The 23,094-nt window shown below is 40.6% G+C and overlaps 3 protein-coding genes across 3 annotated transcripts in view; all 3 read left to right on the top strand.

The window, feature by feature from the left end:
* Window positions 1-655: 655 nt before the first annotated feature.
* LOC127373850 (FERM domain-containing protein 6-like) lies at window positions 656-5,659 on the top strand. The gene is made up of 13 exons (XM_051418690.1): window positions 656-727; window positions 1,371-1,461; window positions 1,601-1,680; window positions 1,934-1,992; window positions 2,121-2,298; window positions 2,628-2,783; window positions 2,937-3,002; window positions 3,101-3,169; window positions 3,605-3,779; window positions 4,388-4,549; window positions 4,738-4,869; window positions 4,961-4,983; window positions 5,066-5,659. Exons 1-13 carry the CDS (start codon window positions 656-658, stop codon window positions 5,105-5,107), a joined length of 1,305 nt encoding a protein of 434 aa, XP_051274650.1. The 3' UTR covers window positions 5,108-5,659.
* A 60-nt stretch (window positions 5,660-5,719) lies between these two features.
* On the top strand, window positions 5,720-10,935 carry ghdc (GH3 domain containing). The gene is made up of 11 exons (XM_051417344.1): window positions 5,720-5,950; window positions 6,152-6,442; window positions 7,441-7,637; window positions 7,740-7,934; window positions 8,080-8,199; window positions 8,681-8,978; window positions 9,088-9,277; window positions 9,766-9,837; window positions 9,963-10,096; window positions 10,196-10,284; window positions 10,369-10,935. Exons 1-11 carry the CDS (start codon window positions 5,866-5,868, stop codon window positions 10,588-10,590), a joined length of 1,893 nt encoding a protein of 630 aa, XP_051273304.1. The 5' UTR covers window positions 5,720-5,865; the 3' UTR covers window positions 10,591-10,935.
* Window positions 10,936-12,672: 1,737 nt separating this feature from the next.
* LOC127373153 (potassium voltage-gated channel subfamily H member 4-like) overlaps window positions 12,673-23,094 on the top strand; it is a 40,982-nt gene continuing 30,560 nt past the window's right edge. Inside the window, exons 1-2 of the mRNA XM_051417302.1 lie at window positions 12,673-14,638; window positions 16,173-16,705. Of these exons, the coding sequence (XP_051273262.1) occupies window positions 16,630-16,705 (76 nt within the window). The 5' untranslated portion in view covers window positions 12,673-14,638; window positions 16,173-16,629. The remainder of the gene's footprint in view (window positions 14,639-16,172; window positions 16,706-23,094) is intronic.

The following is a 23,094-nucleotide window of genomic DNA, read 5'->3' as shown; positions in this document are numbered from 1 at the left end:
TGCTAAATTTTGATGTTATCCATATCTTCAATCCAAAAACAACTGTAATTGTCCAGTTGGTGAAAAGGTCAGCTCCACAGACACATATTGATATAAATAAACAGAGTTTAGTTTACTTCAGGTACAGGTGGTAGGATATTGTTCATCACTGCATGTTGATGTGTGTTGAATTTGCATCATGTGTCTCCAATTTTGACAGATTTGGTCAGGCTTCTTGCAGCCAATTAAGTAATTTATTTAAAAGCAGTTAAAATGTTCTTATTTCTCTTGCCATAATGTTTGTACATTTTTCAGTTTTTAGTTCAGAGTCCAGCATGTCCACCAACACCTCAGCTTTTATTCCTGTTTTCCTCCCGTAGCGCCTTTAAAAATAGATTACTAGAATGTTTTAAGTGCCCAAACAGAAGCTACAAACACATTTCTGCATTAAGAATCTGTGATAATTTGGGGAAAAGGATAAACCATACTAGAGCTGATTCTTAAAGCAAAAAGGCCAAACAGTCTCTGATAAGGATTTGATGCTTTTCTGAGTCAGAAGTCATTACGTGCCAGGTTAGGGAGGAAGGCTGACCTAAGAAGGCTGTTTTGGTCAGCACATGGGAGGACAGGAGGAGGATATATGAAGGCCTGAGACGAGCCCGAGGCTTCTGTGACCATGAGGACGCTGCAGAAACGACAGGTGTGCATCCTTCTACCAAACAAGCAGCACCTGGACTGTACTGTCAGGGTGAGTGGCCTCAAGGTCCCTTTCAATGTCTTATTCATTTATTTGTTATTTATTTATTTTATTTTAGTCTTTGATTCTAATGCGTCACAAATATACAAACCTCAGGTTTAATTTGACATTAACATTATAAATATTTATCACTGATGTATTGCACAGGGGCTATACTGATTATTTTATTATAGTAATATAGAAATATAAAGTAATCATTTCTCTTATTTATTTGAAAGCTTCTGAAACTGCATTTTATCATAATGGGACTTATTTTATCCCCAAAATTTCTGGATAAGAAAGATGTTTAAGGGAAGATGGTTTTTATTGTTTCAATACAGTAAGTCCTTTAAATTCTGAGTTACCTTAACTTCAAAATGCACGACTAAATAAAATGATAATGAAACAAAATTATTATTTCATGAAAGTCATTTCATTGCAGCCTTTACAGTATGTATCTGTTTTCAGGAAGGGATCTCCATCATATCAGCTTTGGACCAAACAACAGTCTAATACACATTAATAACTAAATGATTTGCTGATCATCACAAAGCAAATGTATCAATGTGAACCCAAAGCTCACAGGATGGACCCTGAATATGCCCATGTACTCTTACGTACTTGTACATGTGTGTGTTATAATGTGTGTCTTCAGGTGAGAGCCCGAGGCCACGAGGTGTTGAATAGTGTGTTGAAGCAGCTCGGCATCGGTGAGCTGCAGGTCTTTGGTCTGGCTGTTCTCAGAGGTCAGTTAGTGTCTGTGTGGGAGTTCAAAAAAGGAATGTTTTGAATTCATTTATCGAGGGATGCTGGCATTTAGGGAGGCAGCTGCAACTGAATGAACTCAAGAGGGTGTCGTGGGCTTGTTTTCTCTATGTTCCTCAGATAATGAATACCTCTTTCTTGATTTGGAGCAAAAGCTGAGCAAGTACTTTGGCAAAAGATGGAAGAGAGGATCCTCAACAGTGAGTTGTTCTTGTATTTAAGCTCTCTGAAGACTTACCTACAGTCCTGCATGCATCAGTGTGCCTCAGTAAACTCATGGTGTGATAATGCATAATGTATTGCTTTGTATCTGGGGAGATGTTCTGTACAAACCTGTACATCAGGTCTTTGTTACATGATTCCTGTTTGTTTCTTCAAATGTTAACTAGACTGTGTAGACAATAGACAATATTACTCTTTCACTCTGTTTAAATATTTATTCTTCATCTCTAGGTCCCATTCATCTTGTTCCTGAGAGTACAGTATTATGTTGAGAGTGGGTGGCTAATATTGTAAGTTGGTCACCCATCAGCAAACCATGAATGTTCTGCCCAATCAAGTAAAAATAAAAAGAAATGGCAAAAAAACTCCCATAATACAGAGACAAACTGTAATTTATTGTCCTATTTGGTTGTTTAAGGAGCAGCAAAGTGCAGCAGCTCTACTACACTGAGCTCAGGCAGAAAGTGCTGCAATCACAGAGCCGCCATCAGGAAGCTTTGTACTTCCAGCTGGCAGCCTCTGCACTTCAAGCTGATGTCGGAGATCTGGACGAGGACAGACATTACTTTCTTCCTGAAGACTACTTCCCCTCATGGGTAAAGAAAATAAATAAATATATATTTTGCATTATGTATTTTTAATATTGTTATATTTAAGTACACTATTATATATTGCATTATATCTACAGTATATTTGTTCATATTTGATCAATTGTAGTTAGTAATTTTGACTTGAGGGGTTAATAAATGTGTTTTAATCCACGTAAATGGTGAAATGGCTGAATGTTTGTTGACATTCAACCTTATGTGGTATAGTCTGTTTCTGAGCCAAAGTGACTCAAAATGATGGAGGTCGCATTAAGATCTAAACCTTGAACATTTTAACAGTTTTTACATGTGTGTATGTAACATGCTTGTGTCCTCAGCTGATAAAGCGTCGTGGAAGAGACTTCCTGCTTCAGCACTGCCCGGTGTTGCACGTGGAGCTGAGAGGTGTATCTCGCAACCAAGCCATCCTGCAGTTTATAAAAGAGGCCAGCAGTTTACAGGATGGACCAGTCACCTTCTACAGGATGAGACAGGCCAGTCAGACGCAGACACAGACTGTTTCAGTTAACCAAAGAAATCCTCCAGAATACTGTAACTGTAATGAAGCAGACAGTCAGGAGGTTGTGAGTCTGTTTGCTGTTTTATATTCTGAACTCTGCCTTCTTCATCTGTTCTTTTATGTGCAGGACAAAAAAAAGCTGAGAAGTTCCACCCTTCTCGGTGTAGCACCTAAAGGAGTCCATATTTATCAGGTGGGTCCTCCACATTATTGAAGCATTTTGACTTGTAGATATAGATAAACTTCTTGGAACATGTGTTATGAGTGTAAACTGATTGGATTTTTCTTAAGGAGGTGGAAGGGAAGCAGTGTCTGTTGTATGAGTTCTCCTGGACGGATATTGATCGCTTCACTTTCCAGGTTCGTCTTAAAGAGTCACGACTTGAATATTGCCACTTATACAACATCGACTCTTCTTCCACCTCTCTGTTCGGCATTGATATGCTACTTCTGCTTTACTTCATTTCAGAGGGAAACCCTGTATTTTACAGTCCGCTAATTACCTGGTGTTTTCTATGTTCAGTGGTTTTTTTTTCCCAAACCAAACGATAAATCAATTGATGGAGAGAATTAGTAGCAGTTAAGACCTTTAAGTTATAGACCTATACAACATTGTTAAAAGCACCATTTCAACCAACTACAACAGTAAAATCCTGCTTTTACATGAATGCATGAGTCATAATAATCTAATGATAGTAGATGATTAGTTCTTTTACTTAATTTAAGGATTAGAATACTTCCTCCACTACTGATATTTGGATTATACAGCACTTCTCCCTCTCTCTCGCTCTTCAGGGCAGCAGGTTTGAAATCTCTGCAGTGGGCTCTCTGTGCCTCCCTAAACTGGTGTATTACACTCCTTCAACCTTTCACTCCAAACACGTCCTGAGGCACCTCAGCGACAGTCACCGGCTCCACATCAACAACAGAGATGCGGTCAGCTACATCCAACACCTGGAAGACATGCAGGGTCAGCAATCTCCTCTTCATGCTCGTCCTTTACTAGAACTCGTTTGTGAATTAAAATCTTTCATAGAGGGGTGCTTTGGTAGCTTACCTGGTAGAGCTGGTGCCCCATGTACCAAGGCTGAGTCCCTGCTGCAGTGGACATGGGTTTAAGTCCAACCTGTGGCCCTTTGCTGTGTGTTATTCCCTCTCTATCTCCCCCTTTCCTGTTTGTCTTGAGTTGTCCTGTCAATAAAAAAGGCAACAAAAGCCCCCAAATATGTATATTTAAAAAATCATTTTACATCAGTATACCCTAAATGTGTCTGCAATTTAAAAAATATACATTGTTTTGTCATCATTATTTCATCTCAAACTCATCACAACTAGACTTTCTTTTGATTGGGTCCTTTCAATAAAGTGCGGTTAAAGTCATTTAATAGAACATCAGGTACCATCAGCCAACCAAGGTCTAATATTGTGACTTTTGTCCTGTGAGAACTGATTCTTCACAATCAATGGTCTATTATTCTCATCCTCACACCATGATAACAACACATATTATGGGACTTTTAAAACCAGTTTCTTACACAATCACAATCCAAATGAGTGTTTTTCTCTGTCTCTCTGCAGCCAGTCGGCTCTACAGAGAGGCCTACATCTGTGACACAACACGTCTAACACACAGACTCCAGAGCAACAGCCTCACATCGTCCATGTCCAGCTGCAGCGTCGCTAATGAAACAACCACAGCTTGGACCATAAAGGAGGATTATGAGGAAGATAAAGTCACAGGTTGGCTGAAAGGAAGAGAAAGTCAATTTGTACTTCCCATCTTGTGTACTCTATTCCACTAAAGGTTTCTTGGAATACAAAACAAATGATAATGGAGATAAATATAAATACATATACAGAACATAACATAAAAGCTAACTTGATCTAAATCAAGAAGATACATTGAGTGTTTCCGTTGACTGTGGCAGAGTTTGAACTGTATGTGGACGAACCAGAGGAGTTTCTTGTTGACAACCCAGCAGAGGTGCCGTGGCTGGCTGAGCTGCTCCACGGCGCGTCGGCCGATGGACCTTTGATGTTACCCTCTTCTTATTGGGCAGGTTAGTCCACAAAGACATAGCCTATCTAAAATCAGCTTGATCATCTGTTTATCATTTCATAATTTTCTGTGTAAATTCTTTTCATTATCAGCTGTCACGGTGGAAATGAAACAGGTGAGCAAACTGTAGAGCTGTCTGATTGATCCAGCACAGTCCTTCTTCAAAGGTTTCAGTGTTTTCTCTGATCTTTGTGCAGGTTCTGAAGAGGAAAGCAGATGAAGGGGTTTCTGTGGACTAATGTACAGCCAGAGGCAAGAGGGATTCATTACGTGTTCTGCAGCTCAGGACAAGACCCCTTATGTCGCTGCTCTGATGCTTACATTGCTTTTTAAATTAGTAATCATAGACCTAATAAATTATGTACTTGCCTAATAATATCCGTATGTTTCCAGTGCAACATAAGCTTTAGTTTGAGCATGAAAAATCTCTATTTTTGTTTATTCAAGTACAATTAATACATTTATATTAGAACAAAAAGAGTAAACACATTAAATTATAACAATGTAAAATTTGAACATTAGATATAAGGATAATGAGAGGAGCTCTGAACATTTAGAAGAAATAAATGAATATGTAGGAGAAGGGAAAAGATGTACATTCAAGTAATTTTAGTCTCTCTATTTTGAAACTTTAATCGAGTTTAAATGTATCTGAATATTAAGAAAGTGAATAAAGTGGAGAATTCTATCTTTTGATTTTATGTATCTGGAATTTGCTGGAAAATTATAAACACTTGAATTTGAAAACATTTCTCACATAAAAAGTTTTTGGGTTTTTTTTGTTTTTTGTGTGCGTGTGGTTTAAATCAGTAAAAATACGTCATCCTGTAGTCAGCCAATCAGAGCGACAGGCTGCGACCCAAACACGGAAGTAGCCCAAACGGCTTCAAAAGCAAAAGTTCAGGGTCTTCTGTTGTCGCATTAATGCGAGTTAAACGTTATTATTAATGTGAACAGTTTAAACCATATAAAAGTCAGGTCACATTGTTTGTACTGGATGGCTTTCTCTTGGTTTCGGGCGGCTGTTCCGCTTTGTTTTGCGGTTTTCTCTCTTGCTGTCGCCATCTTCGGACAAAATCAGGGTAAGTAAGCTGAACTATGATGGATGCTGAATGTGTGAAACGATGGGAGAGGGTCGCTGTAATGGTAACCCACCGATGGGACAACAGCGCAGTTGGCAGCCTTTTTAAAGTGTCACATGAAACAGGTAAGGGTGGTAGAGTCGGCTAACAGCGCCCCCGTCTGGCTCATCTGCCTCCTTATGTTTCCTTGTGTAACACCAGCGATGCCGCCTCCTTTGCCCACTGCCCTCGGTGTCTGCTCTCTGGTCGGGATGGCGCTCGTTTGGAGGGACATTAGCTCCAAGATGAAAGGTGAAAACCGGGCGTTAAGCAGTCTGCTCAGTCAGTATCTGGCGGGGAAGGGAGTGGGCTGGCTGGGCCGGCGGCAGAGGAGGAAACTTGAAGCCGACACACTCAATGTGAAACAAGTCCAGGAGGAGACTCTCCTGAAGCGCCTGCGCAAGAACGCAAACACATGTTATGGAAGAGAGTATGACTTCAGCTCAATAAAAGGTAAGGAAACAGTAATATAGTGCTAATTAACTGTTTTGAGGTGGTGTTTGAGATTAAGCCAAACTCCTCCACAGGATAACCTGCAGCTGGAGTAAACCAGCAGTGACACACTGATTTGTCCTCTGTCTTGCTGTGATGTAAGTCTGCACACCAGGCACTGACAGCAGGGCCGTAAACAGGATTTTACTGAGCTCAGGAGTCTTAAAAATATTCCTGACAAGACATCAAACTCAACTGTGCACTCATTTTCTTCACATTTGTTCCCCCCATATTATTTATAACGATTTAACTGTTCAATTATTTTTTTTTATTTCTGTAATAACAATAAAAAACAAATCAATATACACTAATCTAGTCTATTAATCTATCTTTTAATAGTTTGGTCTATAAAAATTGTGAAAAAATTCCATCACAATTGGCTGAAACCAGGGTTGATGCCTTAAAATCACTTTGTTTTACCAAAACCCAAATATATTAAATCATTTAAGACAGACAAATGCAGCAAATCCTCATGTTTGCAAAGCTTAAACTAGACACTGTTTAAATCTTTGCTTGAAAAGTTACTTAGATAGATGGCAATAGTTTTTCTCTCGGCTGAGATCTAAGTGCTGTTTCAAGAAGTACTTAGATCTTTTAGCAATACCACTGTGTAGAAATACTCTGTTATAAGTAAAAGTAATGTTTTAAAGTGTTAGTAACTAAAGTCTTATGAAGTAAAACTGACAATATTTCTCTCTGAATTGAAGTGAAGTAGCAGCATAAAGTATAAAAAAAATGGAAATAGTCATGCAAAGTACCTCAAAAAAGTACAAAAATGTACATATATATTATGTATGTATAAAATCCCTCTATTTTAATCTACTTTTTGGGGTCTAAAATAATAAACTGTATAGCTATGAATGAGCATGACTCGTCTGAGCTATCAACCCCATCTCATCACCTTCATCAGTGAAATGAAGACTTCAGACAGTTTTAACTCATAAACTATTATTTTTCAGACAGCGATGGCTTCCGAGCACGACACCCCATCACCACATACGAGCACTACCGTGAGCTCATCAGACGCATCGCGGCGGGTGAGGAGAAGGTGATCATCGCGGAGAAGCCGTTGATCCTGGCCATGACTTCCGGGACGTCAGGAGCCAGCGCCATGCTGCTCAGCACCCAGGACACCAACACTGAGTTCTTCTTGCAGGTGAAGCTTGGTGATGATGTGTTTGCACAGTCGTAGCCTGTGCTGTGTTGTTGTGCATGTAAAACTCTTACTGTCAGTAATCGTATTTATTTATCCACCAAGGGGGTGACTGTGTGTTTGGATGCCATGCGAAGAGCGTTTCCTGCAACCGACAGCCTCCAGCGCACCACCAAGTTCTTCTACACGCCTACTTTTCGCCAGTCTGAGGCCGGTATTCCCATTGGACCAAACTCCTCCACACCAGCCTCCTCTCGCCACATGCTCAACCTCTACACCACCCCAGCACCCGCCTTCGAGGTACAGTTTACGAGATGTATTGGTCACGATGCTGAGTACTTATTGGTTTCTAAATATTATTTTTCTTTTGGATTTTATGCAGAATTTGTTAATTGTTTATAATTTTTTAATCGTTTTCATGAGATTGTACTGTGCTCTCTTTCAGGTCCCCAGTGAGAAAGACACCCTTTACCTGCATCTCCTGTTTGCTCTCAAAGATCCGAGTGTGGGAACACTGGAGTCCAACTTTGCTTCCACAGTCTACTATGCTTTCAGTGCTTTGCAGGTACAGTATAGCTTATGTCATGATTTATTATACAGATAATGGTAAATGGACTATACTTGTATAGGGCCTTTACACTACATTTACTCCACATTCGCCCATTCATATAGCCCATTCACAAACAGAAACTAATCCATTCTAGGAAAATATTCAAAAATATTTTTTTATATTTCAGAAATTGCATGTTTTTTTTTAACAATAAATAACATCTTAATTCTTAAAAAGGTGTCTGATATTTTGAAGAGACAAAATTTTTCCACCAACAGCAGCACTCTGTAGTTGATTTGATAGAAATGTCTCCTAGTGCTGTATCCTTCATGCATGCCTGGTTTGAGCCCCAATGGTACATTTTCTAGTAAAATGGGATGAAATCTTGAGTCAGGAGTCAGACTCCCACTGACTGAAAGAAAAGCTGTGGTAATTTGTTTGATGTGCTAAGGATTAGAAAAAGTAATTTCCATCCGATCTCCTCTCCATCCCACAGGATCGCTGGCAGGAGCTTGTGGAGGACATTGAACGTGGGAAGGTCAGCAGCGCTCTGGCTCTGGAGCCCAAAGTGAGGTTAAGGCTCGAGGCTCTGATGAAGCCAGACCCAGAGAGGGCCGCTCAGCTCCGGGTCCACTTCCAAGACGGTTTCCGTGGCATCGCCAAGCGGCTGTGGCCTCACCTCCACCTGGTGCTGGCAGTGGACAGTGGCTCCAATCAGATCTATGGGGAAATGTTGAGGGGGAACTACTGCCAGGGAGTGCCTTTCTATTCGCCGTTCTACGCTGCTACTGAAGGTAGGAACTTGCATGTGATCACATCTGATCCCACACACTAATAAAAGGTTTTTAAGGTGCTTGGATGTATTACTGTATTAGTTCTTATTGTTTGAATTGCCCTCTGCAGGTCTAATAGGAGTGAACCTGTGGCCACAGGAGCCAAACAGACGCTATATGCTCTGTCCACGTTCAATGTTCTGCGAGTTTCTGCCAGAGAGCCGCCTGGAGGAGGAGACGCCTCACACTCTGCTAATGGAGGAGGTGAAGGAGGGACAAAACTACGAGCTTGTTATTACAAACGCTTCAGGACTCTTCAGGTCTGATTTCATTTACAACCAAAAATGATCTAATGATGAATTTAACTGTATTCTTGCAGGATCTGTCAGTTGAATGTAGACAGTCTTACGTCTGTTATGTTTTTAGGGAGTAAATGCTTGAAATGTAGGCCAATTTTAAGTATATTTGTATCTTGCTGTCAACCAGAGGGTTCAGTTAACTGCCACTTTGTTAAATCATAGGCTAGAAAGAGTGCAGAATTACATCCGATAATTGCTTTGTGTCATTGCCGTTGTGATGTGGTTGCACTTGAATGCACTCAATCAAGATAAAATGGGCATCTCAAGTCTGATAATGCTACGTTATATCAAGATTCGTGTTCAGACTCAGTAAGACAATCTGACACGCAATTAAAATTTAAAGATGCTCAGAAACGTGCACAAGCTTTAATCCCAGGTATTTCACAAATAATACTTGTATAGGACTGTTGCATAATAGACACTTTTTATTTGTATGCTGTGTGTTACAGATATCGCATTGGAGACATTGTGAAAGTAGTTGGATTCCACAACCAGTGCCCCATTGTTGAGTTTCAATACAGGTACACAATTGTTCAAATACTGCACATCATCTCATGCTGCATGTAATATACTGTATGTATGTAGATTTTTAATATATACCACATAGAAAAATGCTTCCTCCTGGCTTCCCTCCCTCTTCTGTCAGACGGGGTCAAATGTTGAACGTACGAGGGGAGAAAGTGTCCGAGGCGTTGTTCCTTGACGCTCTGAAGAAAGCTGTTTCTCAGTGGCCGGGGGCTCAGCTGGTCGACTACTGCTGCGTTGAGAGTGGCATCATGGGTAAGACGCCTTGCTCATACCCCTTCAGTCGACACCTCTGAGTGGTTAGTCAGGTTCAGTTTGCACTATAATGAATTTTACTTTACTGTGGTGTTGCAGGAGATTCGATAGGTGGCTCAGATCCTCATTACCAGGTTTTTATAGAGCTGAAAGGTGTGAGGAACCTCACAGAGGAGCAACGTTACAAGGTAAGACAAACCTTGTTTTTTCCTCATCGTGTAACTGACCTTTATTTACTTTATTTATGTGCCCTCTGCTCTCCTTCCCTCCAGTTGGACATCAGTCTCCAGCAGGACTCAGCCGTCTACAAGTCTTTCCGTATCAAAGGCAGCATCGGACCAATGAGGGTGCAGCTCGTGGCAGACGGCGCGTTCGGGGAACTTCGCAAGCACATGATGGCCTTCTCCAACACCTCACCCAACACCTTCAAAATGCACCGAGTGCTACGCAGGAAAGAATACGCTGACTTTCTCTTGGGGAAAACCGTTTCCTAAAAGGGAGACAAAGCTTGTGGACTGACTGTGGTGAGCGCTGACTGAATCAAATGTCTCCAGTTTTTTTTATGAATTGTGCCTCTGGGAACACAAAAACTCCTGGGAACACAGTTTTCATTTGATTGATTTATTTGCTCGACTATATTTATAATTTTATTAAAGTGAACTGTTAAACAGTCTGTTCTGTTTTTATGAAGTGTTTCAGGACCTTGTCTGGTTTCCATTTCAATCAAAGATGAACCATATGCAGTGTATATACTATCGCTCAAATGTTTTGGGGTTAGCTGTTATATTGGTGTATCTTTTGGCCCCATAAGAATAATAAAGAAATGATTAAAACTTCTATTTAGTTGATGTCCCCACAGTGTTGAATGACAGGGGAGAATACTGTGAAACAAGATACCCTTTTTTGAAGAGGATTTTTTTGGGCTTTTATCTGATAGTCAGTCTCCAGTCTCTTTATCTAACCAGGGTTTCATTTTGTTCTGTTTTAGAGGTTTTTTTTATGACAGCTGAAGATGAAGCAAAGTAACACCTAGCTTATAAAATGTTTGTATTGATACACATTTATCTGGTGTTATTGAATGTTGCACTACCACCGCATTCCCATTGTCCCATAAATGCAGTCACCTGTGAAGGTTTGGCAAGATTTATATCTAAAAATAAATGCCATCTTGTATGCCTAAGTCATGGAGTGGGGCTGAGATACAACAGAGAAAAGCATCCTAAACCCTCTTATTTATAAACTATAAATGTATTCTAGTGTCTACCTTTAAGTGACAAAGTGACTCAATAGCAGTAGATGTTTGGCCTCTGTTATGCTTTTAATATCCTCTAGTACACCACAGTTACAGACTGGATGTGTTGGTAAAGGTAAATATGCAATTTGTAGCTTCAGTTGATCGTGTTACATTTTTCATTTCTTGCAGCTGAAATTTTTAATTTTTTCCCACTTACTTTTGACACTTGTTTCCAGAACTGGTATTACATCTCAGCAAGCTTTCCCATCTAAATGACCACCATCTGACTGACTCAGTGCATACATTACCAGTGGCAAGACTTCATTGTCACCACTAGAGGGGGATAGCCATATGTAATGTGTTATTCCCGCTATCTACTTGAATTACTACCCTCTCACTTTAAGTGTGTAACAGTTTTCTAAAGTGTAAATGCAAGAGAGTCATTTTTGCAGGCAGATCAGAGTAGAGACTCCAATCTCATTATTTAATTACCTGTATATGAGATATTTTGTATTACTAAAGTTGAGTCATGTGTTATGTCGTGGAAGCTGAAGAAAATAGCAGCTGAAACAAGCCCACATCTCAAAGCCCTTTACTCTCGTGTGTTGTTGTATGGCACGATTCTCTCCCGCAGGTCTCTCCGTTCACAAAGTGGGCTAATATTTATAGTAACGTCCCATTTCACCATGAGATTTCACACTGCTCTCGCTTTATTTTGGCTCCGTAGTGAGATCAGACCAAAACAGGAGTCAAATAACCACATTTTACTTTAGGATTTTGTTTTCCTCTCTAGAGGTTTCAAACAGTTAAACAGTAGTTATGAAAGTCTGTCATCTTCTTCTGTTATCCAGGACATTAGAGGTTACCGATGTTTATTAATGACTTGCACAGCCAGGATTTGTGCATCCTCGCCGCTCTACTGCCCTTGAGTTAGAAACAAACCAGCGTCGACCTTGTAATACTCGTCTGGTGCTGGAGTAGCTCCATATTTTGGGAAATACACAAATGTGCTTTCTGGTGGAGCGTTAGGTTAGATGAGCTCTCATGTCTGTTAAATATGTACCTGGAGACAGCAGCTGACTCTGCTGGTTAACAACATCTTACCTCTTTTACCAGCACCTCAAGAGAACTCTATATAATATATTTTATCTATTTTAATTAGTACAAACACTGTCAAAACGGCACACGATTGTTTTTACTCTTACACTTGTTTGTGTACGGATTAAACAATCCAGATATAACACATTAATTAGTGAGCTTTAGAGGTGCTGGTAGGTGGATTTAGTCACAGGCTAGCTGTTTCCCCCTATTTCAAGTCTTGCCAAAGCTAAGCTGACTGGTTGCTGGCTGTAGCAAATCTGCAGTAGGCAACTTTTATTAAAAAAAATAACATTGGGTCCCAAAGCTTCAAGCCACCGACCCAAAACATTGGTATTTGACGACCTGGGAATGAGACTCATCTTTCAAATATCTTTTCTCGGCTCTGATTGGTTGTTTTGTGTTTAGGCTCGGGGGATTCTCGGAAACGCCATTAAAGAGAACGAGGACGAGCCAGAGGAACCAGTCTTTTTCACATGTACCAGGATATAGCGAAGTTTTCAGCACATATAACAAAAAGTTATTTTGATAAAAGAGAGTGGTATTAATCTTCTATTTAATTAATTAAAGTAATTAATGTTCTTTGGATCTTACAAAAGCTGGCACATGTAGGCTACTGTACCCTTAAACATCCACAGGGGTCAAATTAGAAGTTTTGTTTCCTAAGTATTCACTCAACAAGTTATAGTTTTTGTGCATACGTTGTTGTGAATGGATTAATACCGAGTAAGGACAGCAGTTTCCCAGAATTGTCCAGTTCAAGCCACAACAATAACAACAATAATTTTCTGAAAGTCTCATTTTCATCAGATTACTATATAATGACAGCATGGTGGGTAAATGAAGGATGATTCCAGTATTTTCACTGCTTTTGTTTATTCATTACAGATCATCGTCTTTCTCTGGTTGGTGTCTAGTGAGATGATGTGTCTCTTCCTTCATCTGTCATCCGCACGTGCCTTGAGGATTTACACATACATAAACACACAGAGCCTCTAAGCACATCTGCTCAGTCACAAGTTAATTCAATGTAAACAGCCGAGATCTGAGAATGACAGGCCTGATTTCTCAATGGGGTTTTGCTGAGGGGAAGAACGATGCATTTAATTGAGAGAAGGGATGTTGCATGTGGAGTGAATGATGCCGGCTGTAGAGCTTATCTATCTTACAGTTTAAGTCAGGATTAAGGCGGCGGATTTCCATTGAAGTTTAAAATGGTAAATAAAGAGTCCTTTGTGTAAATATTAACAAACATTTGATCCAAATTTTGTGCAGCTTTCACCAAAAAACAAAGCAAAAATAAAGAAAATCAGGGTAAATGCCAGAAGTCCACTCTGAGCTGAGAAATGTGGGAAATGTAGTAATGTATGTATGTATTTCACCTGGCCGCCTGTGCGTCACTCAGTCGTATTAGACTGCGGAGTAGATAGTGAGCATGTTTAATGGATCAGGCTCTTTATTAGTGACAAGCAGAGATGGATGGACTACATGAAGAAAGCACAATGAGAAGCTATTAAAAATAGATAGCAGTGAAGGGCTGCCAGGGATTGAATAGGATCCCAGAGGGGGAACAATACTTTCTTACAGTCTGAGAGCCAGTCTTTTACTTTCACTAGTTGTCTTGTTTTCCCCCCTTTTTCTTCAATTGCGGTGCACCTGTGCTGCCTGCTGGATGGGTTAATTGTGCATTTTTAATCACCCTTTCTCTCCAGCATTTTTTGACTGACAGTATAACAATAATCATGTCTTCTCTCCCAAATAAGAATTTATCAGAATTAACACTCCAATCAACAGTCCCCTGTGTTGTTCTTGTTCTCTGCTTTTTGAAAACAAATCACTTCATGCGTACAGTAGAAAACAAGGGGCCGTGATGTGGTTACTCTTATTTCAGAGATCTGCAGTTGCTGCCCTGCCAGGACTGCTGATCAAGATCAAAACCAAATGTATTTTTTACCCTAAAGATTACAAACTTCATTTGTGGCTTGGGGCGACGCCCACACAGCTGCCGAATCAGCTCAACATTTCCAAGATTACTAATGCCCCCGCAAATATATTTCTATTTCTTTCCTCATCCATTTTTGTTTACTCGACTCTCTGTTTGCCTAAAGTTACACTTGATGCATGGTCGGGGAAATATATTGTGAAGATTTGATTTTTCTTTTCTTTTTCTTTTTGACAGGCATAGAAAGACTAAAAATGGCCCATGACAGGTAGGTTATATGTTCCTAAAACACCACTAAAACCTATTACGCTTGACCACCATAGTTACTAATTTAAACATGGAGTTGAGGGTGCTGAAAGGTATTAAAAAGCATCTAAATGAATTGTTGTTTCAGGACCTCTTCTAGGTTTTCTTCCGCGTCTGGGTAAACAACTCAAGCACCATAGTTGGTTCCATCCTCAAGCTCCACATAAACCTCTGTGACAAAAAAGAAACAATTTGACCTCAAAATTTAATAAAACCCAGACCCTTCCTCTTACTGAAAACCTCTCAGTGCTCACTTTAAAATATACAGAATCCACTCAGTCTTCTGCCTGCTTGCTAACACCTGTAAAAAACTGTGGACATTTTATAATGGTCAAATTATATTAATGCATTGCATCTGAACCTTTTCTCAATCAACACACACACCATACTTACTGATTCAGTAAGGAGATGTCATCTCCTTAAAAATCATCCCCTAATTATCGGGTTTCTTAATGTGGTTCAAAAGAATAAATATTTAATGACAGTTACATTAATTAGATTAATTGTAGGATCATCTTTCCCTGATTACTGTCAAATCTAATGAGATTGCTGTTGACAAAATTCATTATAAATGATATGATTTAAGATAAACGAGTGTTCCTGTTAAGCACCTTCACTACCCAGAGGTATTTCCCTCGTCAGCTAAGCTGTGCTATTTGCTCGGGTCAAAGTGAGTTAAGACGCAACGTTATTTTGGTGTGTTTAGCATCAAGTCCTCATGAAAAACATCTCCAGGCTTATCCTTTTAATCCGCTCTTAGCCGCTTTTATATCCGAGAGCCTTAATTCTCTGATGAGGATACTGTAGGGGCTGGGAGGCCAGCGGGGGCCAGCGGGGGCCAGCGGGGGCCAGCTCCATCCAGAAGAGACAAGTTTGAAACAACAATACTCTAGGAATGAGAAAGAAAAATGAATCTGAATATTTCTCCCCCCACACACACACGCACACACTTTCACAATGTCCCTTGAGTCAGACTCCCATGACAAAACAGCACAATAGCACACAGTCTAACTGAATACAATAGCCTGCATTGACCGACATGCAGGTAATCCATCTTTCCTTGATTTGCAGACATGCACACAAAAGCCATGTGCTGATAGTAGCACCATGGGCTGTAATGGTACTGTCAGCTGCATCCTCCTTTCCTCCCTCCCTCTTTCCTCCACCTCCGCTCTTACTCCCTCTCTCTCTCTCTCTCTTTTTCTCTTTCTCTCTCTCTCTCTCTCTCTCTATGCTGCCCCCACCACAGATGAAAACAGGTCCCCACAGAGGATGCCAGCATCTCATTGGCTGGGATATCACAGGAGTGGATGAGAGAGAGAGAGAGAGAGAGAGAGAGAGAGAGAGAGAGAGAGAGAGAGAGAGAGGTAGCGAGGAAGGGAGAAAGGTAGAAAGCTCAAGAAGATGCAACTACTCTGCCACAGCATCCCGGCGGGGCACTGAGCCGAGGGATGCGAGAGGTTTTAGACACATGCGCTGTCATTTTTGTCTTGCAGATTCTCGGTCCTCCTATTGATGGAAAGCGCGGTGGACTTAAAGGATAACTTCCTCCACGTTGCTGCTGGAATGAGCTGTCCGGCTGAGAGGTTCAGACAAGCAACAGCTGGGTTGAGTGATCTGAAGCTCTTTGGATCTCAGCGTCACCTGGACTTGATCCCTCCTTGCTGACTGAGCAGCTGCTGGTGATTGCTACTTTTAATTTTGACCTATCTAGGCTACACACACCTGAGGCTCTGCATTTGCTGGAGTGAGCTCTTCCCAGACTGCACTTACTGTCTTTGGGAGAGGCATCGTTTGGAGAAGGGTGGCTGTAAATGTGTGTCCCCGCGCTGGCACTGGACTGTCACCCTCCAAGTCTCCTGCACCCTGTGAGAGCCCCTGGAAGCCACCTGCTGTGCCTCTGGGATGGTGTGACCTCCAGCCAGCTGTTGGACATCCCACATCTGGGTCAAGATGCCGGTGATGAAGGGCCTCCTGGCCCCACAGAACACCTTTCTGGACACCATTGCTACACGCTTCGATGGCACCCGTAAGTATAAAGGAAACACTCTGACGATGAGTTGTTTTGGTACTTTGGCATCTTATCTAACGAAGGCAAAAATGTTTTAAAAAATAAGGTAGGTAGTTAGAGGATGGCTGTCATCACAGGGAATAAGAAAGAGTTCTTGGTTCCAGCATACTTTAAAAAAATTATTTGTTTTAATCACCTGCTTGAATTTGAATATCAGCAAGATACATCTGTTCCCAGGTCAGCCTCTGGTGCTCTGTGAATTAAAAAACAACAACATAAAAAACCTGATTGGCTAAAGCAGCATCTGCTGTTGGGATGCAGAGAAAAGTTTGTTTTACAGTAATTGGGTTAGGGTTAGATTGACCTTAAGAAATCATGTGTCTTTTATAGATTTGTTTCACACAGTTAGTTCCAAACTAGCTGCTCCAGCCACTGGGCAACCATTTCTGCTTGGCTTGTGTCTCTTGTTTTGTACCTTGTGCCACCTCAGGGGAGATTGTGGCTCGTTGTAAACAAATACCGTGGGGACGTCTTTGTTTTGCTCATGCTTGTCAATTCAGCCTGTCCTCCCTCGGCTACAGCAGCCTGAATGAAAGGCGGGCTTGAGGATCTTCTTTGAGCTGGGTTCTCGGTTCGACTTGGGGAAATAAACACAGTGAAACAGGTGACATTACTGTGTAATTGATGTGTATGGTGTGCAATTATAGCTTTGACTTGTGAGTTAGGCATTCTAATGAGGCGTTAGGGGATCCCTCAAGATTTTAAAGCACACTGACACATTGCTCATCAGGAATTGTACTTTAACACTGATGGTAGTTTTAAATACAAAATGAAGAGGTTTGTGAGATGAGAAGATACAAACAAGAGATGATGTGGGTAGTGGAAATTTCAGCTGGAGGGGCAGAGGTCATGCCCCCATGTTGTATCTTCCCTGCTGAAGAGTCTTTCTCCCTGCCGAACTCCAGAGGGCTGCTCCCTGGTTGGACCTCCTCTCTGACCTCCTAGTGGAAGGGACCAAAAAAAATGCTTTTGGGCTCACTGTCTTTTCAAATTAGTCACATCATTTCTCAACAAACTGCAGAACCTATTCAGTCTACTCAGTCTCTTAATATTAATTTATGACCTTAAACGCATGAGAAAATCCTTCCTGATCTGCTATTTTCTCTTTATATTTATTCATTATCGATTGTAAAGTCTGGAAACTGGTAGTGCCGCAGGAACCTTCCTGTTTCATACGTTGTGGCATTTCATTCCTCAGCATCAACCATCCCGCAGCACTATTGTAGCTCCGGACAGGACAGCTGAGCCCACATCGACCCATTACAGCAAATTTACACTATTGCAAACTACCATCAACCCGCTTTGTATCTGTGTTTATCTTATCTCCTGCATGCTGGTGGATAAATAACCAAATAATAGCCATTTAGAGCAACATGAGGCCGAAATAAAAGCGTGCTGCTAGCAGCAGGATACACGTCTTTGCAACGACATGCCAGTTTTTGCCACTTCCAAGCCATTTTCAAAGCCACCATAAGGCTGTGGCTCCTAGAGGAGTGGCAGAGTGCCCGCGGCTCAAAATAGCTTCCTTCCTGTTGCCGGGGCGACAGGGTCCCGCCACTTGACATGGATGATGCTTGAACACTTTGGTCTTTGAGAAAAAGATGGTCCGCTAAAGAGAAAACACTTGAACTTGCTGTCCAATCAAGGACTTTTAGAATGCAGCTGGTCTTTTGTTTTCGGAAAGACACGTGTTTAAAACAAGTGGCATTGTGGGTCGCACAGCTGCGATCCATTTTCAGTGTCACCTCAAACAAGTTACAGGACTTGTTAAAGTCCGCCTTGACTCAAAAACGTGTTTTGCTTCTTGTTACAGCACTGGGATATTGGAGTGATGAGCAGAGTTTTCACATTTATCTGCTGAAGGAATAAATTTTCTCGACTTAAATTTGAGTTTTTTAGGCGTTTACGTACACATAATTTGTGACGTCACAAAGTTCGGAAGCCAATCATGGTTCAGTATTTAATTTCCACAAACGTAATTGACCTTTTTTAGTCAATAAAACAATTATTGTTTTAACATTATGAGATTTAAAACAAACAGTTATTTGCTATGTAATATAGTGGAGTCACAGCATCCTGACCAGAGAATTATGTTACACTCCCTTTGCCTGTGTTGCTATGCCAGCATTTCTCTGCTATCTCTGGCCGCATGTCCCTCATTGTGCAACTGAGTAGAGCGACTGAAATGGCAGTTTTTGTCATCTAGGTCGGTAAATTAAAGATTTTTTCCGCCCATACCATAGTTGGTGATTGCTGGAACAGTGGAAAGATGGTTTTGGTGGGTTTTATTTTGTTTCTGTCCACTCTGAATAAAGTTATGATGGCAAGATGGTCTGCGAGGTAAAATTACTGTTTTTATCTCTGGAGTCTGGTGCAAGCAATAGTCATTTCTGGTCTGGCAAATGGCTGTTAAATAAAGGGAAAAAGGTCTATCTTCAGAGGGATCCTTTACATAATGTTATGTACATACATTATAATAGATTAATAATCTGAGCCTGTCGGTGGCAGAAACAGGCACTTTTTCTGGCACTTCGACAGAACACTGTAACTCATTTTACAAATATTTTAACCAAATTAGCTTTGGTGAATGTTAGAAAGACTGTGTAAAGACTAAAAAAGACAGTTTGGTGAGTTTTAATTTAAATTCTGTCCAGTTTAAAATGTATTATTACGATTATGTGTGAGGTAAAATGACTGGTTCTGTCAGTGGAGGCTGGTTGGCCTCAGCACTCATTTGTTTTGGTCTGAGATGCTGTGCTCTAGAGCGACAACTAGTGGCAGTGAATTTTAATATATAACACTGAAAACATGTTTGGAGGGTCTCTTTAATTACTCTGTTAAATCTTATTTTAAATCAGGTGTAACACATTGATTGTGCCTTTCACCTTCAGTTAAATCACAAAACATACATTTCCTGCTGTGTGTGGTTTTGACCATTATAATTTACATTCTAAACAAGTATACCATCATTATTTGTGAGAAGCTGATAATTAATATTCAATACAGACTTAAAGGAAGAAGACAAATTAATTCAACCATAATAAAACTGTATCACTTATGATTTACCTATGGAACATTATTTTATTCACAACAAATTTGACACATGATAACAGAATGTATGCATATGTACATACAAAAACAAACATTTTCCAGCCATAACAGGTAACACATGATGCATTTTTATAAACTGTGCACTATTCAGCACAACCAAAAATAAGCAGCAATGCTGACTGAGCAGTCACACAGTCAAACATTTTTATCTACTGTGTCACTCCAACACAGTCCCTGTCTAGACTGCTGCTAACAGTATGATTTATAGCAGCAAACTGTTCATGTTAGCCTCATTATATACATGTTTCAATAAATTATATACAATATTCAATAAAGGCTTGAGGTAAAGTTAATTACACTATATCAAATCTTTTGTATATGTTTCTGTATGTATGAAAGTATGGTGTGTATTCGTAAATGCATCAGTGTGACCAGAGGAATGCGGAGAAATTATAGAAATTGTGATAAATAAATGTATATCAAATCTTTATGCTGACATTATTTAATGATGCTCATGTAATAAGCATTTCTTCAAACACATCAAAACTAAATTTACAGATAATACATAACAAACCGTATGTATTGTGTATTAAAATGTAAAAAATAGAACTTAAAAGACTTAAAAGATAGTAAAAAAGATCAGCAAAACTAAAAAAAGCAACACTGCTGACTGAGCAGCTACACAGTCAGAGTTTTTATCTAATGTGTCACTCCAACACAGCCTTTTGCCAAGTCTGCAATTAAACAATGAGTACAATTTATATCAGACAATTATTTATGTAAACATTATTATCCTATTACATTTATTCTGCATCATGTCCATATAATTAATCAGACTGCCTCCTGTATGCAAAACAACCCCGCACTGTGCCTTTGTGCACAGCATAACCACTTGTAAACTGCACTGGGACAGAAAATAGAACAGTTTGGTATTAAAAGCTCTCCCAGTCATTATGCATTGTGCAGCTTCATATTCCACATTTTTATGCCATCAGGGGGGTTTCAGTGCAGTTTCTCCAGCTTGAGCGAGAGTTATTAATTCTCACAAATATTGATTAGACTGTGATGACCTTAGGAAAGACCTTTAGAAAACTGAAAGCAATTTTATGTTGATTTTAATTTAACAGTTCCTAAAATGTCAGAACAGGTTAAGTCAGTAACCTTTGGCACAGCACAGCACAGCATTTGGCTCATGGCAATGTCAGCGTTCCTGTTCCCCAAGGATACGTGTGCATGTGTGTGTTTGTTCGTGTGTATGTACGCTCCTGGTCTCAGGGCTGTGAGTTTGTCATATATGTTGATTTTATATGTGTCTGTATGTTTGTCTATTGATCCCTGGAGGGTAATTCTTTAAGGTCAAAGGTGAGAGTCATGTTACAGAAAATCACCTCTGGAGATATCATTTGCTCTGGGAAACTTCAGAAGGGCAGATGTTTGTTGTCACATCATCCAGTACTTGCACCACCAGCGTGCTGTGCCTTTCGCGTGTGTTTTATAGCATCCACGCCTGTCCTTTACACCCATCCCCACTTCCCCCAACTTCTTTACACGACCTCCCCGGCGGTGTTTTTACATTGACAGCAGCGCTCGCCCTGTGGGGCAGCGTAACCACAGGGCAGCTGCAGGCAGAGATAAGAACCGGGTTTATTTTCCCCCTAAACACTTTTCCGTTAGAAGGCGACCGAAGAACCAAAGAGGAGACAGGGAGCCAGGACTGTCAGACTGAACCTTATGGAGCTCATTGTTACCCAGCTGATGAACGGGTCTTAATAGGCAGCTGCAAGAGGCCAGAATACTGCAGACAGGAGCGGAGTGGATAGCTATTGTGTGCCCTCATCCTTTGGTGCTTCTTTTGAAGCTCCTGGTATTTAGTTTTACAGGTTTGATCTTAGCATTGATTTTGCATCGTCAGAGTCTTTAACTGAGATCATTCAGTGATCGCAGGATTTGTGGTTCAATTCCTGGCTTCTCCTAAATATATAAATAAGACACTGAAATCTAAATCGACTCCTGATATGCAGGTCTGCACTTTGCGTGGCAGCTCTGCCTCCATCGGTGTGTGAATGTAGGTGTGAGTGGGTGTGCACCATTCTCAGAATAAAGGCACAACATAAATGTAGTCCCTTGGGGTTTGGGTTTTTTTATGGTTCATAACAACAGAACAAACAAGCTCTCAATAATCATTATTTGGACTAGATGTTGCCTATGTATGTCATTCTAAAGCCCAGAAAATGTTTTTTATTAATGACTGACATCAAAAATACACAACAGTTGATTGATGATTTCCACTGACTCTCCTCATGCCTCTTTACCAGACCAGTGACCTTTTCCCCCGCAAGTCCACCTCTCTTTGCACTCTCTCCCTTCTGCCCCAATAAGTAATTACATGCTGCTGGGTGGTAATTAGCTGATGAGGCAGTGGCCAAGCCTCATGGGTTTCATCTGTCTTTAAGACACAGAGGAACTCCTGCAACACGGACGTGATTCAGGCTGCTTGTTGTTAGCTGTAGCATGTAGCGTCATCATGTCAGATTACAGTTGTAGCAAGTCAGCACAGATGTGTAATTAAGGAAGCTGGTGCAGCAGAGCGGCCACTCAAAGCAATATCCCTCAGAGGATTACGGCCTAAGAATTGAGGCATTGTCACAATCCTACACGCGCACACACGCGCACACACACACACACACACACACACACACTCAAAGAAATGGTTTGTCAAGTGGGGTTCATGTGGCCGCCGGATTGCTTGAGTACAGTGTTGCCAGAGAAGAAATAAGTATGCAATTGTAGAAGCTGAAGTGAATGAAGTGAGATCCTTGAGTAAATGTTTGTTTCCAGGTAATACAATTGTCCACTCATAAACAAGATATGCATCAATATCTTAAAGATAATTTGGTGTATTTGCTTTCTTTTCAGGAGTTAGATGAGAAGATTATTATACCATGTCATGTCTGTATGGTAAATATGTAGTTGGGGCCCGCAGCCAGTTAGCTTAACTTAGCATAAAAGCTTGAAACAGAGGGGAAATGGCTAGCCTGACTCTGAACTAAAACTCACTGATTATGTAAAAAAAAGTTTACGAACTAATTCATTTTACTGGCCGCTTTGTGCAAACCGTTTCTTGGTTGGAGGCAAGCTGTTTCCACCTGTTTCCAGTCTTTTTCTGCTAAGCTAACTGGCTTCTGGCTTCATATTACCATAGTACATGTGAATGGTATTGACCTCCTCGTCTTACTCTTTGCAAGAAAGAGAATAAGTGTATTTCCTGAAATCTCAGACTATTGCTTGAAATGCAT

Source organism: Dicentrarchus labrax, unplaced genomic scaffold (genome assembly GCF_905237075.1).
Source record: "Dicentrarchus labrax unplaced genomic scaffold, dlabrax2021, whole genome shotgun sequence".
NCBI classification, from domain to species: Eukaryota; Metazoa; Chordata; class Actinopteri; family Moronidae; genus Dicentrarchus; species Dicentrarchus labrax.
The sequence above is the reverse complement of the archived record's forward strand: the minus strand, read 5'-3'. Positions and strand labels throughout refer to the sequence as shown.

Excerpts from the sequence above, each read along its gene's own strand:
- ghdc (XM_051417344.1), top strand. The coding sequence starts at position 5,866 with ATGGCTTTCTCTTGGTTTCGGGCGGCTGTTCCGCTTTGTTTTGCGGTT. Across the intron at positions 6,443-7,440 it reads TGACTTCAGCTCAATAAAAG|ACAGCGATGGCTTCCGAGCA; the intron begins GTAAGGAAACAG and ends ATTATTTTTCAG. Across the intron at positions 10,285-10,368 it reads CAGAGGAGCAACGTTACAAG|TTGGACATCAGTCTCCAGCA; the intron begins GTAAGACAAACC and ends CCTTCCCTCCAG.
- LOC127373850 (XM_051418690.1), top strand. The coding sequence starts at position 656 with ATGAGGACGCTGCAGAAACGACAGGTGTGCATCCTTCTACCAAACAAG. Across the intron at positions 1,462-1,600 it reads TGGTCTGGCTGTTCTCAGAG|ATAATGAATACCTCTTTCTT; the intron begins GTCAGTTAGTGT and ends TATGTTCCTCAG. Across the intron at positions 2,784-2,936 it reads CCTTCTACAGGATGAGACAG|GACAAAAAAAAGCTGAGAAG; the intron begins GCCAGTCAGACG and ends TTTTATGTGCAG.